This window comes from Lotus japonicus, chromosome 2, assembly GCF_012489685.1.
Source record: "Lotus japonicus ecotype B-129 chromosome 2, LjGifu_v1.2".
NCBI lineage: Eukaryota > Viridiplantae > Streptophyta > Magnoliopsida > Fabales > Fabaceae > Lotus > Lotus japonicus.
The window spans coordinates 74,215,105-74,230,142 of NC_080042.1; the positions used below are offsets into that span (position 1 = coordinate 74,215,105).

General features: G+C 35.0%; 2 protein-coding genes across 3 annotated transcripts; one reads left to right on the forward strand and one right to left on the reverse strand.

Moving 5' to 3' along the window:
* Positions 1-871: 871 nt before the first annotated feature.
* LOC130739491 (anthranilate synthase beta subunit 1, chloroplastic-like) lies at positions 872-4,389 on the reverse strand. The gene is made up of 8 exons (XM_057591794.1): positions 4,229-4,389; positions 3,963-4,120; positions 3,103-3,173; positions 2,969-3,006; positions 2,703-2,813; positions 2,355-2,454; positions 2,025-2,160; positions 872-1,243 (listed from the first exon to the last, which is right to left on the reverse strand). The coding sequence occupies exons 1-8, from the start codon at positions 4,308-4,310 to the stop codon at positions 1,142-1,144; spliced, it is 798 nt and encodes a 265-aa protein (XP_057447777.1). The 5' UTR covers positions 4,311-4,389; the 3' UTR covers positions 872-1,141.
* Positions 4,390-5,066: 677 nt separating this feature from the next.
* On the forward strand, positions 5,067-9,092 carry LOC130739492 (uncharacterized). 2 transcript variants are annotated; one of them, XM_057591795.1, is made up of 7 exons: positions 5,067-5,226; positions 5,847-6,083; positions 7,235-7,342; positions 8,097-8,170; positions 8,251-8,354; positions 8,489-8,554; positions 8,679-9,092. In XM_057591795.1, exons 3-7 carry the CDS (start codon positions 7,278-7,280, stop codon positions 8,928-8,930), a joined length of 561 nt encoding a protein of 186 aa, XP_057447778.1. In that variant the 5' UTR covers positions 5,067-5,226; positions 5,847-6,083; positions 7,235-7,277; the 3' UTR covers positions 8,931-9,092. The 2 variants fall into 2 exon arrangements, with proteins under 2 accessions (XP_057447778.1, XP_057447779.1); XM_057591796.1 differs by having other exon boundaries at positions 5,921-6,083.
* The last annotated feature ends 5,946 nt before the right edge of the window (positions 9,093-15,038 follow it).

A 15,038-nucleotide genomic window follows, 5' to 3' on the forward strand; every position in this document is an offset into this window, starting at 1 on the left:
AGAAATTCATTTTTAGATGGTTTGCAATTAAATAATTTAAAGACCTGTCACAGGTCGAAAATTTAAATCAGCATTCCCACTTCTTTAAGTTAGGCTTAGGAAACCTTATGTTTTGGAAGTGAGTTTTCCAAAATTTGAAGGGTGTTTTTTTCCGGTGTTAATCAAGATATCCACACAACCGATTGTCGTGAACGACTAATTCATCACCCCTGTTAGCGCACTAAACGGAAGAGACTGACCAATGAGATATTTTCAATTCGTAAGAGTTGGAATCAAACCCTAACCACTTATTTAAGGGACGAAGTGGTAAACTACTACACCGAACTTTAGAACTTGGACTTTCAAAGTGTCAAACTCTACTTCTGAAAGTTCAAGTTGTGAAAATAATTTCTACTGAAAGTGAAGATTTTTTTATTAATGGAACTTAAATCATCAAGCTCCATCTCAGTATCAAAGATCTCCTTAACCACGTCCTCTGTTTGAGTCGTAGCTTGAGGATCCTAATGCCTTTTTTCATACTCCTAATATCACGCATAAAATGCTCATACTTTGCATGGCCCCACTCTCCCAGGTGCTCCCCAAGAGACTCAATCCTCACCTTCATAGAAGAAGATCCAGGAGGCCAAGAGGCCGCCACCACTACCTCACATTCAGCCATATCCTGAAGACATATTACTGTTCAAAACAAGTGGTTGGGAATTCGATTCACTTCCCATTTGCCGGGGTCTCTCTACAAGTATTTAGAAAAACAATGAATTTTAGCAAAATATTCTTTTTAGCACACACTTTCTGAGTGATCCAGTTTTAAAAAAGCCAAATTAATTTGCATCACAATCAAACCACCTTTTATGAGTGTCGACTTTGTAGAGAGTGTACCAATAATAATAAAAAGTTTGTTCAACAATATACTGAAAAGAGTTTGTTGCTGATATTCCTCTAAGCATATTGACTGCAATTCATAGTATAGAATCTCATTATTTTCTTTTTCTGTCCAGATTATATAATTTAGGGAAATCTTAAGGATCTATATTATGCTAAATATTTTTCCCACCTCACTTTGCTTCAGAATGATAAACTGCGGTTGACAAATAAGCCAATTGTTCTTTTCACTTCAAACTATGTTCTGCACGATGAAATATTTTCATGAACCACCAGCTTCCTTTTTCTCTATAAGCTTGATAAAATTACGAACAATTGTTCGGCCTTCAGGGGTTATAATACTCTCTGGATGAAACTGAACCCCCTGTAGTTGCAATTTGAATTAAAATTTTATAAGTGAAGAGATTGGAGACACTTAGCAAGTTAAAAGATAAAAGCATGAACTTCATATAAGCGTCCTACTCCTTAAACTGAAAGCATAGAATACTAAGATGTCCCCCTGTAAAGTATAAACTATGAGAAGGATAGGTTGCAAGATATAAGAGTTGCACCGCTCCAGAATAAAGCATACTAATGGCATGATAAGCTAGTTTTACTATATGTGATTCAATTTCACTAAACAAGAAATTAAATATGCTCTTCAACAACCTATAGAGAAGTTATACTGACCAGCAATCATACCGATCATGTTCTAGTCTTAAAAAGTTTAAATTATACTCAGATTCGGAATTAGGAGATTTGATGCTAGCTGACCAAATATTGCAGGTTTTAGAGAGAGAGAGAGAGACATGAATTCATGACTTATGTTGTTATGCAGTCAACAGTAAAATTTTAAGCCTGATTTTGTATGAGAAAACTGACATTCATATTGATTACTTAACTCATCCTTTGCTTTGTGTTAAATAAAAGACTGTATAACATAGAAAAAGTAATAACTAATGAAGTTAATCATAACAGGGAAAATACAGCCAGTGTAAGATGTCAACTAATCAATTAAGCTACTATATTAATAAGGCAGTCTTCTAAATTAATCACCATTTTTTTATTCATCATAACAGGATATTATTTTGTTGATTTCAATGCTGAAAATTATCATTTCAGTGTTGAAGAGTAAATTCGACACTGCCAGAAAAATAAGTTGTTACCTGTAGATGCCGATACTTCTTGTGACGAGCAGCCATTACAAGACCATCTTCAGTCCAGGCTGTTAACTCAAGTTCTTCATCAGGAAAGCTCTCCTTCTCAATTACGAGGCTGTGATATCTTGCAGCTAGGAAAGGACTGAATATGATATTAAGTTAAAGAAGCCAAATTAGGTCAGAGCTCAGAAGCAGTTAAAACTTAAAAGCAAACAGAAAGTAGCTGCTGATTAGTTAACTCATAGTAAATTATATGACAGTGTTTCAAAAAACGGCAACAGCAGATAATAAATCTCCAAAAATTCAGATAAAACTTAAAAGTAATAAGAACCCTACTTGGGTAATCCAGAAAGTAGACCATCTTCTCCTTTCTCATCATAATAAACCAAAGAACTTTTTCCATGCACGACACCAAAAGGAGAACGAACAACCTTCCCTGCACAGGATAGAAGAACAATGTCTTGAAATCTTAATCCTGTTGTTATGGCCTAGCGCAAGGGAATAAATGGTGTTGAGAGAGAGATTAATTGGAAAGGTTAAAATACAGGGGATGCTTGGCACTAAATAAGAAAGTCTAATTAATTATGAACGCCGTGCAAATATATCGAGAAAATGTTATACTGATTTCTATTCATCCTATAAATTAGTGGCTAAGGAGATTATAAGGAACTTATTAAGATTCACCTCCAAAGGCTTCTCCCATGCACTGCAAACCCATGCACACACCAAACACAGGTACAATTGGTCCTAGTTCCATAACTGTTTGCAAAGATATGCCAGAATCTTGAGGTGTTCCTGTAAGGAGGAAACAATGTACATTAACAGCCTTAGGTGTGTTTATTCTATTATTTCTATTTCTTTATCTATTATTTAACTATTGATCATGTAAAAGGTTTTTATTACTAATTAATTGATTGAAAAATAAAAAAATCTAAAGAAGCATGTCTTACCTGGCCCAGGTGATATCAGCACTCCTCTAGGATTTTTCCTATTCAAAAGAAATAAAACAAAATAAGTAAACACAGTTTCTGCATCATCAATAAGAAAATGTTAGATATGCATAAACGACAAATATATTTTTTACCTTTTCAACTCCTCCACTGTTAACTCGTCATTCCGGTAGACCTCAAAGTGAAATCCCAACTCCCCCATATACTTCAAATGTAAATCATAAAATATCAGAACAACCGAATTTGTAAAAGGAACAGGTGCAATGCAAGAGCACCACAGCAGATTCTATATGAAACCTTAGCTCTATTCCTCAATGCATTTCTTTTAAAAGGAGGGAAGAATCTCAAGCTTGTTATGATTTATGACTCTTCTGTGTAGAGTTCAGTTTAATTTGAAGAAAAGAGAAAGGTTTAATAGAAACTGGGGAATTTTGAGATTCCATTCCATTAAGTTTAGAAGATGCTATTTTGTTAGTGATGCTCAATTCATTTTCCATATTTCCCCATCTCCTGAAAGAAAGAAACATGAAATGCAAATCCCCCTACAGCGTTTTCATTCGCCATATAATACTGTGTTATAGAGGGTCAAAAGTCAAGTAAAAAAAACATCTCAGCTAAAGCTTATTTCACAGAAGTCAACCAATAAATTTGATTCCTTCAACATTTTCAGATGATAAAAAGCTAAGTGCTTAAAATTAGCAAAAACTTGGGTTTCAGCATAAGATCACATTTCACTTAACAAATCATGGCATGATTTTTATTCAGTGATTTAATCTCAACAGGTCTGCTAATCTAAATAGTTATATTTATTTCAAAAATTTCTATTAATTAGATATCTTCTATCATTCTTCAAATTAGCTAACCCCCACAACCACAAGTCAGAACTTTTAGCATTTAGTCCTCATCAAACTTATTTTCTAAGAAAACAAAAAAAACATTGATACAAAACAATAATAACATGAAGAAGAAATCACATAAGTGCTAAAAAACAAACCTGGCAAAGATTATAGGTAAAGCTGTCATAGTTGTCAATAACAACAATGGGATTACTGGACTTTTTAGCTGACATGGGTGGCTTCGAATTTGCTTCCAAGACACCTGCAGAAGCTTTTGGCACCACCCCATTTCCCCTCTTTGTCACAAAACGCACATCTGCACAAAAAAATCAAATTTTTGCATCAAAAATTATTTTGAAAAAAATAAAATTTTCATGAAAAATCTGCGAGGAAGGAAGTGAGAAGAAGGAGGAAGACGAGGTACTCAAGGGAGGTTGTTGCGGCGTGCGGGGGAGAGAAGGGTTGGGTTGAACAAGCGAGGTATGAGAGATGAATGTGGCAGCCATGACCGTTGTTCCTCTTTGCCACCGAACTGTTTGTCTAATTGTCTCTTAAGCCAAACCAAATTCTTTATATTCAAGATTTCAAGTATCTATTACTTTCAAAAAACAAAATCAGGTATCTATCATTTCAAAAAAAAAAGATTTCAAGTAACTACTCAGTCCACTCTACTAGTATTCACTACTTTAAATAAATAAATTTATTTTAACCAAGAAAATGAATAAGTTTAATTTTAAGACTTAAAACCTATTTATATTTATATTCAAGCCTAAAAACCGAACCAACAATTCGTCCTTCAAGTGGTCGATTCTAAACTTTTATGAATGAGAAAAATTCATTGGTCAGCTCTCAACTATGTAGTGTGGAGTTATCAGCTGAGAAATACCTTAATCAACAAAAAGAAAAAAAAAATCAATATTCAATCCCCGAGCAATGCGTACATAAAATGATTTATTATGATAAAACTACTCGGTTAATGTGATCTTCAGACTCTCTCTCTCTCGAGAATTTATTACCTACCTTGGAAAAAAAAGGTCATAGAATAGAGTTCTTAACCCTTATTTATACACCTCACAACCACTCAACTTCCTCCGATCATCACCACCATGGGCGGATTCAAGGTCCGGCTAGCCTTGGCACTTGCCCTGACTTCGTGGCAAAAAAAAATTGATTTGGGCCGCAGACAATGAATTTTATTTTTTTCAGCCTGGTCCATCCCTTCAACCAAAAACAAAAAAACTTGATCCATCAAACTTTGAGCCTGGTCCATCCCTCTCTTCTCTCTGGCTTTCTCACTGATTCCATTGAGCCGCACCACACACCTCTGTTTCAGACTTTCAGCCGCACGACCGCAGCCTCCTTCGCCGCCGACTCGCCGCCGTCACGCCGCCAGCCATCACGCCTCACGCGTTGGTTTCGCAGGTAAAAGCTTTGATTCTTCCATTGATTCCATTGTTCTAGAACATCACTGTGAAAGCTAATTTGGCTTTGATATAAATTAAACTAGTCTAATTAGAATTAGTGGTCTAATTACGTGACGACATAAATGCAAAATCGCTGGTGAATGCACAGTTCCAAGCACAATATCATGTATAGATTCAGTGCATGTTTGAAAAAGTTTATTGAAATAAATTAAAAATAAGCTATATATAAGCATAAGCTCTTTTTCATAAGCTATCCTGAATAGCTTATGAAAATAAGATCAAAACAGCTTGTGGTAGGGTTTAGGGTTTAGTAAGCTGTTTGCATAAGCTCTCTCAAACACTGACATAAGCGCTTATGCTATCAGATAAGCTCAAATAAGCTCTTCCAAACGGGGCCTAATTCTAACCTCGTGGCATTTTCTGAATTAGACATTTATATCAAAAAGTACTGAGCTTGTAATTTTTGCCGAAAAAGGGTCTATTGTAAACTTCAGATTATCCCTATAGGGTGAAAATGCCAATCATGTTACTTGCTTTTAATTCAAATATTGAGAGTTCTTCATTTTTTCCTTTTCCTATCATCTTTGTCGCTACATTTTCTTTAGCTTATGCATGCAGGTTTTCAATTTGTCAAGGTATAAAGGTTGATGTCTTGAGTCTTGACACCAATTATTCTGTCCTTGTTTATGGAGGTGACTTCAAGGTCTGGTGTTGGCACAAAACTATATCACTTCCTAAAGAAAGTGGTTATGAAGTAACTGCCATAAAGTTAACTGGTTCTGGAGTCCATTTAGTTGATATAAATAATATTACAAGTCTGGCACATCGCTGAAGCCACTTGAAAAACTTCTAAAGGTAAAGAAGTACTTATTTAATTACTTTTCAATTTTATAACTAATGATTGTTCTATTCTGTCTTTATTAAATATCTCCATTAGTTGGGTCTTATTATTTAAAGGAGGAAAGGGGGGGGGGGGGGAGGAGGGATAGAATGCATGACATTTTTAATGTATCTTCTTTTTAAATCAACAGTGATTACTTCACTACAACACTTTTTATTAATGTGGAGTGCAAATAAAAAACATAGGGTGCTATTGATGTATACAGAAGCATGAGTTCATGATTGAGTTCCCCTATGTGGACTAGGATGAGTTTTGGATGTTAATCTTATCAAACTATACGAGGTGTTTTTCATTTTGATTCTTTTTTCCAATCTAATGAAGGGAGCTATTAAGAAATATGGAAATATCTTATTATTATTTCGTAGGACAATGTTTTTAATTGACATGCGTAATTAGTTTTGATTTCATTATATTCTGTAGTTTTTTTTGGTATCACTTTGTGTGTGTTGTGTTGCCATTATTCTTCTGCCATTGGCTGCAACACCATCTGCACCGCGATATTGTTACTGGCATTGGTTGGGATATACTGTAGTTGTCTTGCCTCAGCCAGTATGTGCTAATTTGTACGTTGGAGGGTTTTCTTTCATTGTTTTGTTTGAATGTATAGTTTGTGCAGCTTACTAATGGAGCAGATTTGCAGAACATAATTATGCAAGAGATTAACTTTGTCTATTCTCTTGCGACAGGCTGCCAACAAAAACTTGATGGCAGGATTTGGTGTTTTTGGGCTTTAGTACTTCGTTTTTTGTCCCTCATACGTTTAAGATCTATTCACTAGAGATATCATAAAACAAATTAGTGTAATATCATTGTAAACTAAATAATTTTCACAATTCCAAAAAGTTGTGCATTAGCTTTTAAACATCTCAAATTTGTTTCTGTAAGGAAGTTGCTTGGGATTATATGGCTTGATTGAATTGTTGATGCATTGATCTCTTCGTTTCTTCCATACTTCAGGTCTTCTTACCTAGATTTCATATTCACACGATTATGTTTCTATTGCATTTAAATATTCCTAAACGTCATGATTTCACAAATAGAAAATGTATTTCCAATTCGTTCTTGACCCTTGTCAATTTGAACTTTTTGAATGTTTAATGTTCAGGTGAGGAAAAAAGGAGAGGAAACAGGAAGTTGGTGGTAGCAGAATGGTAATCTCCAGTACCAATCCCCACAATAAGGAGATAGCCATCAGGAGGAGGATTGCTAGCATGTAAAGTTTGTCTATCCCATTTTATCTTGCTTTATATATATGATATGGGAAATACTAGATACATCGTACTCTTTCTGGGTTTCATCTTGGAGTATGAAAATAATGCAAATTACATTTATATTTTAGACTACTATAATTCTGCATAATTTCATTATAATTTGTTAATTTTTTATTCTGGATGAAAACACTATTGAAGTTGCTAGTTAAAATTTATATGACAAGTGTTCATTTTCAATGGGTAGGTTTTTATTGGCCAATGGTGTCAATGGTGCTTGCCATATGGAGCACTTATTCACTATCAGTTTTCACATGAAGCAATTTCAAATAAATTTACCAAGTATAATCTAAAAATAAATGGGGCAAGTTTACAGAATAATGTCGATTCATTGCTGAAGGGCCCAATCTTTGAACATATAGACCTCGTGCTTAGTTACTCTAGTTTGTTGTATGGCTAGGAAAAGAGCAGGGGAATCAGCATAAAATTCAGAGCTTTTTCTTTCTTCCAATTGCTATGCTTCCCTGTCTTAAAATGAATCTATTTGGAGTTTATATTTAGTAGATATAATATATTAAGAATTCGGACCGATTATGACATTACTTTAATGTCTTTATTAGATTCGAATTATTTGTAGAGGAAACAAGAATCATATGACTCTATATTCAACATTTTAGTTCTTTCTTGGTATTCGGTGGCCCATGTTATATTGAATTCATTGTATTATCCATGCTTGCTTATGTAACTGTAAATTTATAGATTTAATAAACGTGAAGATGATTTCCCATCTTTGAGAGAATACAATGATTACTTGGAGGAAGTAGAGGACATGAGTAAGCTTCTATTATCATCATTCCATGAGTTTCACTTTGATGAGTTTTGCTCTATTTTGATGGTTTTTCCCCCTTTACAGCGTTTAACTTGATTGAAGGAGTTGATGTCGCTGCTATTGAAGCAAAGATTGCTAAATACCAGGAAGAAAATTCAGAACAAATAATGGTTAATCGTGCTCGTAAGGTACTTCTACAAATCTCTTCATTGGTTTAATCTAGGTTCAGTCTCTTTCATATATGCCCTTCATAATTTTTTATTCAAATGCTGATTTCCTGCCATATTTCTAACAGTGTTTTATGCTGATAATAATTTAACAGGCTGAAGAATTAGCTGCAGCTTTGGCAGCAAGTAAGGGACAAGCTGCCCAAACTGCTAATGATGTGGTGAGCATTGGATTGCTATTTTTATTAATTGATTACTATTACTTTGCAGGGTTTTCTTTCTTTGTTTTGTTTGAATGTCTTGTTTGTATGCAAGATATTAACTTTGTCCATTCTCTTGTAACAGGGTGCAAGCCAAGACTTTGGTGCTGTTCCTCAGGGACAATATGCACCTACATTTGCAGGACAGCCTAGACCAACCGGCATGGCTCCACAGCCTTTACCACTCGGAGGGAGTGACATGCCGGGCTATGCAGGTGATGACGATGAAACGATGAGGCTACGAGCGGAGAGAGGAGCAAGGGCTGGAGGATGGAGTCTAGAAATAAGCAGGAAGAGGGCACTTGAAGAAGCTTTTGGAAGCATGTGGGTTTGTTGAAGGCATATTGCCTATTTAAGATATTAAGATAATTTCAAAACTCTGTAGGTCATGGAATTCCATTGTATCACACCAGCTATTGACATGGTTATTCTGATGTAAATGGTGTATAATGTAAGATTTGTTACATTTTTGTTTGGTCATCCATATTAAATTTCATAACTGGATGTTTTAGCTCATATTTTTTATATTATAACTTTTTCCTGAATTTTCCATACTTAAATTTAAATTTGCATGGTTTTTTTCCCCCTAAACTTATGTCCCAAAGCTATCTAAACTGCGACCCTAAGTAGAGATACATCACGCATTGGCTTTGTTTCCACAAGTCTTGCCCCTTGCTCAAGTTAAGTTGACTTAAAACTAAGAGTAAATTAAACTCAACTACCTTGAGGTTTCCCTATATGACACTAAACTCCAAACTTACTCAAATAAGACACTCCACCTCATTCACTACTTATTACCTGCGAACAGTGTTTTAAGACTCGGCTCGGACCGGCCGGTCCGACCGGTTGGACCGGGACTCGGTGACCTGACCGGTCCGAGCCTCACATCAGACCGGTTGTGCATGTGACTCGGTCGGAACCGGTTTGAACCGGCCGGTTCGATGATTAACTCGGTGACTCGGCCGGTTTTTTATTGAACCGGCGAGTCACCCATTTCTTTTTTTTTTTTTTGTTAGTTTGTTATTTGTGGGCTAGATAGAAGCCCATTTTCCACCCTTTCACATTGTTTTTTTTCAGTCCAGTTGGGTTATTTAACCTATTGGGCCTTTTAAATTGTTTTTTTTTTGTCCATTTGCAAACATATTGTATATAATTGGGTAAAAAACGTGATATTTTGTTAAAAAATGGTGCCAGCAGGGAAGCCCATTTTCCACCCTTTCACATTGTTTTTTTTCAGTCCAGTTGGGTTATTTAACCTATTGGGCCTTTTAAATTGTTTTTTTTTTGTCCATTTGCAAACATATTGTATATAATTGGGTAAAAAACGTGATATTTTGTTAAAAAATGGTGCCAGCAGGGTTTGAACACAGGCCATGGAGGTAGTATGAAGGAAAACTACCACTGCACCACTAGGTGGTTGTTGATTAGAAACGTATTTTGTTTTTTTTATATTAACTTTATATTGCATTGGACATTTTTTATTATTTTTTAATATACACCGAGTCAAGCAATCGAACCAGTGACCCAGTGGTCCGACCAGTGACTCAGTGACTCAGTACCCCGACCGAGTCGATGACCGAGCCGAGTTTTAAAACACTGCCTGCGAATTTTGTTAGTAATTTTTCTCACACATGTTTTCTTGAGAATGTTGCTGCCAATTTTTCGTACAAATGTTTTCTTGCAAATTTTGATTCAAATTTGAGTAAAATTTTTACAAATCTATATCTGCGGGTAAATTTGTGCAATTTTCTCTACTTTTTCCCTTTATCATTTTCTTGTAGTCTTTCCTTCTTCTTTTTTCCTTTTAACATGATTCTTTCAAATTTTTACCAGTGTTTTAAGAATTAAAATTTAACCAGTTACACCAAAAGATGCATACACCCAAAACCACACTCGTAACCCAAGTCAATTTGCGAGCTCACCAAATCCCTCGCTCTTTGGGGTTGCCCTAAGCGTCAAGAAACTTGTAATAGGGTGTATGTGCGACACGTTGGGTCACCCTGAGAATGGGTTACTACTACTAAGCAATTAAAATGCAAAGTTAAGTAATTTTCATGCATTCGTTAATTGAAAAACCTAATTATTTATCACAAGTGGCTTCAAAATTCCAACATAGAATCAATCTTCTTCATCATCATCTAACAATGAGAATATTATTGGGATTTCACGTTTGAATTGTTTGCAATTTTGGGATCTCACGTTTTGAACCCAACAAGATATTAGTCATTCAAATTCGTCACAAACACATAAGACAATAAAATAAATTAGACATTTGGAATTGTCCTAACTTAGAATTAATTTTGAATTTTCACATAACTAGTTTAAAGCAATCTAAACTTCAATTCTTTACACACTCGCATAAAAATTTAAAAGGATCAAGTTAAAAAGGAAAGACTAAAAAAAATGATGAAGGGAAAAATGATAGAAAATTGCACTAATTACGGTTGTGAGGAAAATTGGTAGCAAAATCGCAAGAAAACATTTCTGAGAAAAATTGGTAACAAAATCCACAGGTAATAATTAGTGAATGGGGTGGAGTATAATATTTGAGTAAGTTTGGGGTTTAGTATCATATAAGGAAACCTCAAGGTAATAGAGTGTAATTTACTCTAAAACTAATGAATGCCAGATTTTATTTGATTACTTGTTGGGATTGGCTCATTATCTTATCAGTTATTTGAATTTGATTTAAGGGGATTGTGATATTGGGTTAGAGGGATTCTATTTTATGGGTTTAGATAAGACTCTATCTTATCTTATGGGTTAAGAAAAGACTCTATCTTATCTAATGGGTTTAGATAAGATGTTTAGATTATCTTATCTTGTAATACTAGAGTTAGTAGTGTCCTATAAATAGATAAGACCTCTAACAATAAAAGTGTGCCATGTGCTAGTGTGCACCAGGTGTGTGTGGAGTGTGCCTCAATTGGGCGGTGTGCAAGTGCGCCGCAATTTGGCGGTGTGCGAGGGCACATAGCAATAGAAACTGCTATTGTAAACACAATTGATTATTGAGAATCAATAAAGGGAGCTATAGCTACTCTATAGCCGCAGAGGTAGGCACAATTTTCCGAACTGCGTGAACAAAGATTCTGTGTGGTTTATGCGTGCTTTCTCGTTCTATCGTACTGTCTGAATCAAGTTGTGCCTTTTTATTCTTCAACAATTGGTATCAGAGCTTCTGGTTCGCGGGACCGAGGCTGGTGTACCGAAAGTATCCCTTGACGGTGTGGTCAGGTGGAGTGTTCCGTTTCTCACGGTGGAGCTAACGGCGGTGCGATGTTGGATATCTTCCGCTGCGGATAAAGGTCATGAGGATTGCAGAAGTCATCGAGAGGAGAAACTGACGGATCTAACAGACACACAGGACATGGTGTTGAGTAAGGTGGAGTTCGAGTGCCAGAGTGCAGCGGACATGTTGACCAAGCCAGTCACCACCAATCCCGAAAATCGAAGTCAAGAAACTGAAGCAACAGATCATCACAAGGGAGTTTGGAATTCGCCAAGGTGGAGATTGTTGGGAATTGGCTCATTAGGAAAATCTGGGGCCCACAGATTTTATTTTGAGGCCAAATATTTGGTTTATTAGGATTTGATTTAATGGAGAACACAGTCCCGAAAATCAGGATTCAGAAGCTGAGCAGTTGATCTTCATGAGGGTTCGAGAATTCGCCAAGGTGGAGATTGTTGGGATTGGCTCATTATCTTATCAGTTATTTGAATTTGATTTAAGGGGATTGTGATATTGGGTTAAAGGGATTCTATCTTATGTGTTTAGATAAGACTCTATCTTATCTTATGGGTTAAGATAAGACTCTATCTTATCTAATGGGTTTTGATAAGATGTTTAGATTATCTTATCTTGTAATACTAGAGTTAGTAGTGTCCTATAAATAGATAAGACCTCTAACAATAAAAGTGTGCCATGTGCTAGTGTGCACCAAGTGTGTGTGGAGTGCGCCACAATTGGGCGGTGTGCAAGTGCGCCGCAATTTGGCGGTGTGCGAGGGCACATAGCAATAGAAACTGCTATTGTAAACACAATTGATTATTGAGAATCAATAAAGGGAGCTATAGCTACTCTATAGCCGCAGAGGTAGGCACAAGAACCATTTAGAGTCATTTACCCAACAACTTATGCTTTAAAGCGATAATTGGTTCCAAACATGATTGGGATAGCACAACTGTACATACACACCTTGCCTGTTGCTCACGTTTAGTTTATTAGTGCTGCACAAACTGCTCAGTTACAGACAAGTCTTGATTTGAAGGTCGTCTATAAAAGACACACTGGTTTAGTGCACACAAGTCTTGGCCTTAATTGACCTGCAGCTTGTAATAGTATACACCACACGCTGCTTTATTCCAGATAAGTACTCTTGTTTGCTCCTCTCTGAAGTCTCAAATTTCAGTTTACTTGATAAAAGAGGCATGTGGTCCGCATTTTATATTTTTTACAAACCGATTACTTTACTATTACTTTTTAGGCATTGCTTTGTGAATTATTTGGTATAGAGTTTATTCAGTTTTATCTATATTCTATTTTACTTCTACTGTTTACGACTATGTAACACAATATTGATACTGTAAACCATGTAATTTTTTCCAACAAAGTGGGAATAAGCATATATATTGATACCTTCCCATCCACACTGATCTACATATTTAGGAAAGCATTTAATTAAAAAGGGTGGAAATTTCATAATGACATGTTAACATTCATCCTACTGTGGACTACGTACACAAAAAATAACACTTTGTTCAGCATATAGGACAGATTACACATGAAAAAGATGGATGTAATGATACATCACAGTCACACATTGCTTTGTTTCTACAAGTCCTCCTTCCAACTTGCTCAAGTTAAATTGACTTGAAGTTAATGAATGCCACATATTATTTCATTGCATACAAGTCTTGCCCCGTCGCTCAAGTTTAGTTGATTTGAAGGTCGTCTATAATAGACACTGGTTTATTGCATAAAAGTCTTGGCCTTAATTGAAACCACACGCTGCTTTATTGCAGATAAGTCTTGCCCCTCTCTCAAGTCTTAAGTTCAGTTTACTTGATAACTAGAAATTATACCCGTGCGTTGCACGGGTTTATTTATAATATTTTAAAAATTATATATGATTATTATAGTTTTAATAAATATATAAATATGTTTAATTATAAAATATAATAATTTAAATAACAATGGAGGTGAGGCATTTCATTAAGTAGAATTAGAGTTCTCTAAATCTAAATAATTAATATTACTCAAATTTGATAATTGACATTTTTTAAAAAAGAAAACCTTATTGAAACGCAATAAAAATGAGAAAAACCTTCTCATTTAGATAATTACATTGGATCACAACAGACCCATATCTGTTGTTCCCTACCACACCCTTGATTTGCCAAAAAGTTTGTCATAGTGTTTTCCTGACTCAATACATGCACCACACCAACACACTGAATTATAGACATCAGATGATCTATATGATTAAATACATGTTCCAATTTCCATGACCTCCTATCTTTTTTTTTATAAGCCCAATGACCTCCTATCTACCATAGACGTACTCACCCAACCACTGAGGAGGAATCACTCTCAACTACCACATTTGACACTGCTTGAACCTTCGTCAAAAGTCCACAACATTCCAGTTCCTTTTGCAAAGGAACCTAACAAATCCCCTCCTTGATCCCTCAAAATCCCGCCAATACCACTCACCACTGGGTTCCCTTTCCACGCCTCATCTACATTAAACTTCAAAACAGTTTCTGACGGTGGCTCCCAATATACTGTTCGTGGCATCTTTTGTTTTCGTGGCCATTTAATACGCTCAAAGCCTCTAGCAAACTGTTCCAAATCATATGAACAATCATTCCACTTCCCCTTGACTCACCAAAACAACCAAACCAAGCAATAGTCTCATATATGTTCAAGAGAAACAACACTATTATTAAACACACATGCATTTCTCTCTAGTAATTGATATTAAATAATTAGCACTGAAGTAGTCTTAATATTTTATTCATTTAAAAATATAGAAATCATTATGTGAATTTGAAATATATTAAATCAAATAATAAGTTTTTAATATCATAAATAATTTATAATGACATATTTTTTTACACTTTATATCCACAATAAAGTAATTTTAACTTTTAAAATTACAATATGAAATGATTTTATCAGTGTAAAGAATTATTTATTAAATTTAAATTTATTCAACTCTGGTTATAGTTATTTTACTCTGTTATTCTTTCTTAAGTCATTTCTACTAATATATAATAGATCAAAAACTATATTTGAAATTTTTTTTCAACGAATACACACATATTATAGTTAATGGTAAATACTCATAGAGTGACTTTTTATTTAAAGACTAATTTTTCTAAATTATTTTTAATAAATATTATTTTATTATAATTAATTTTAACTCTCAGTATTTTTTGT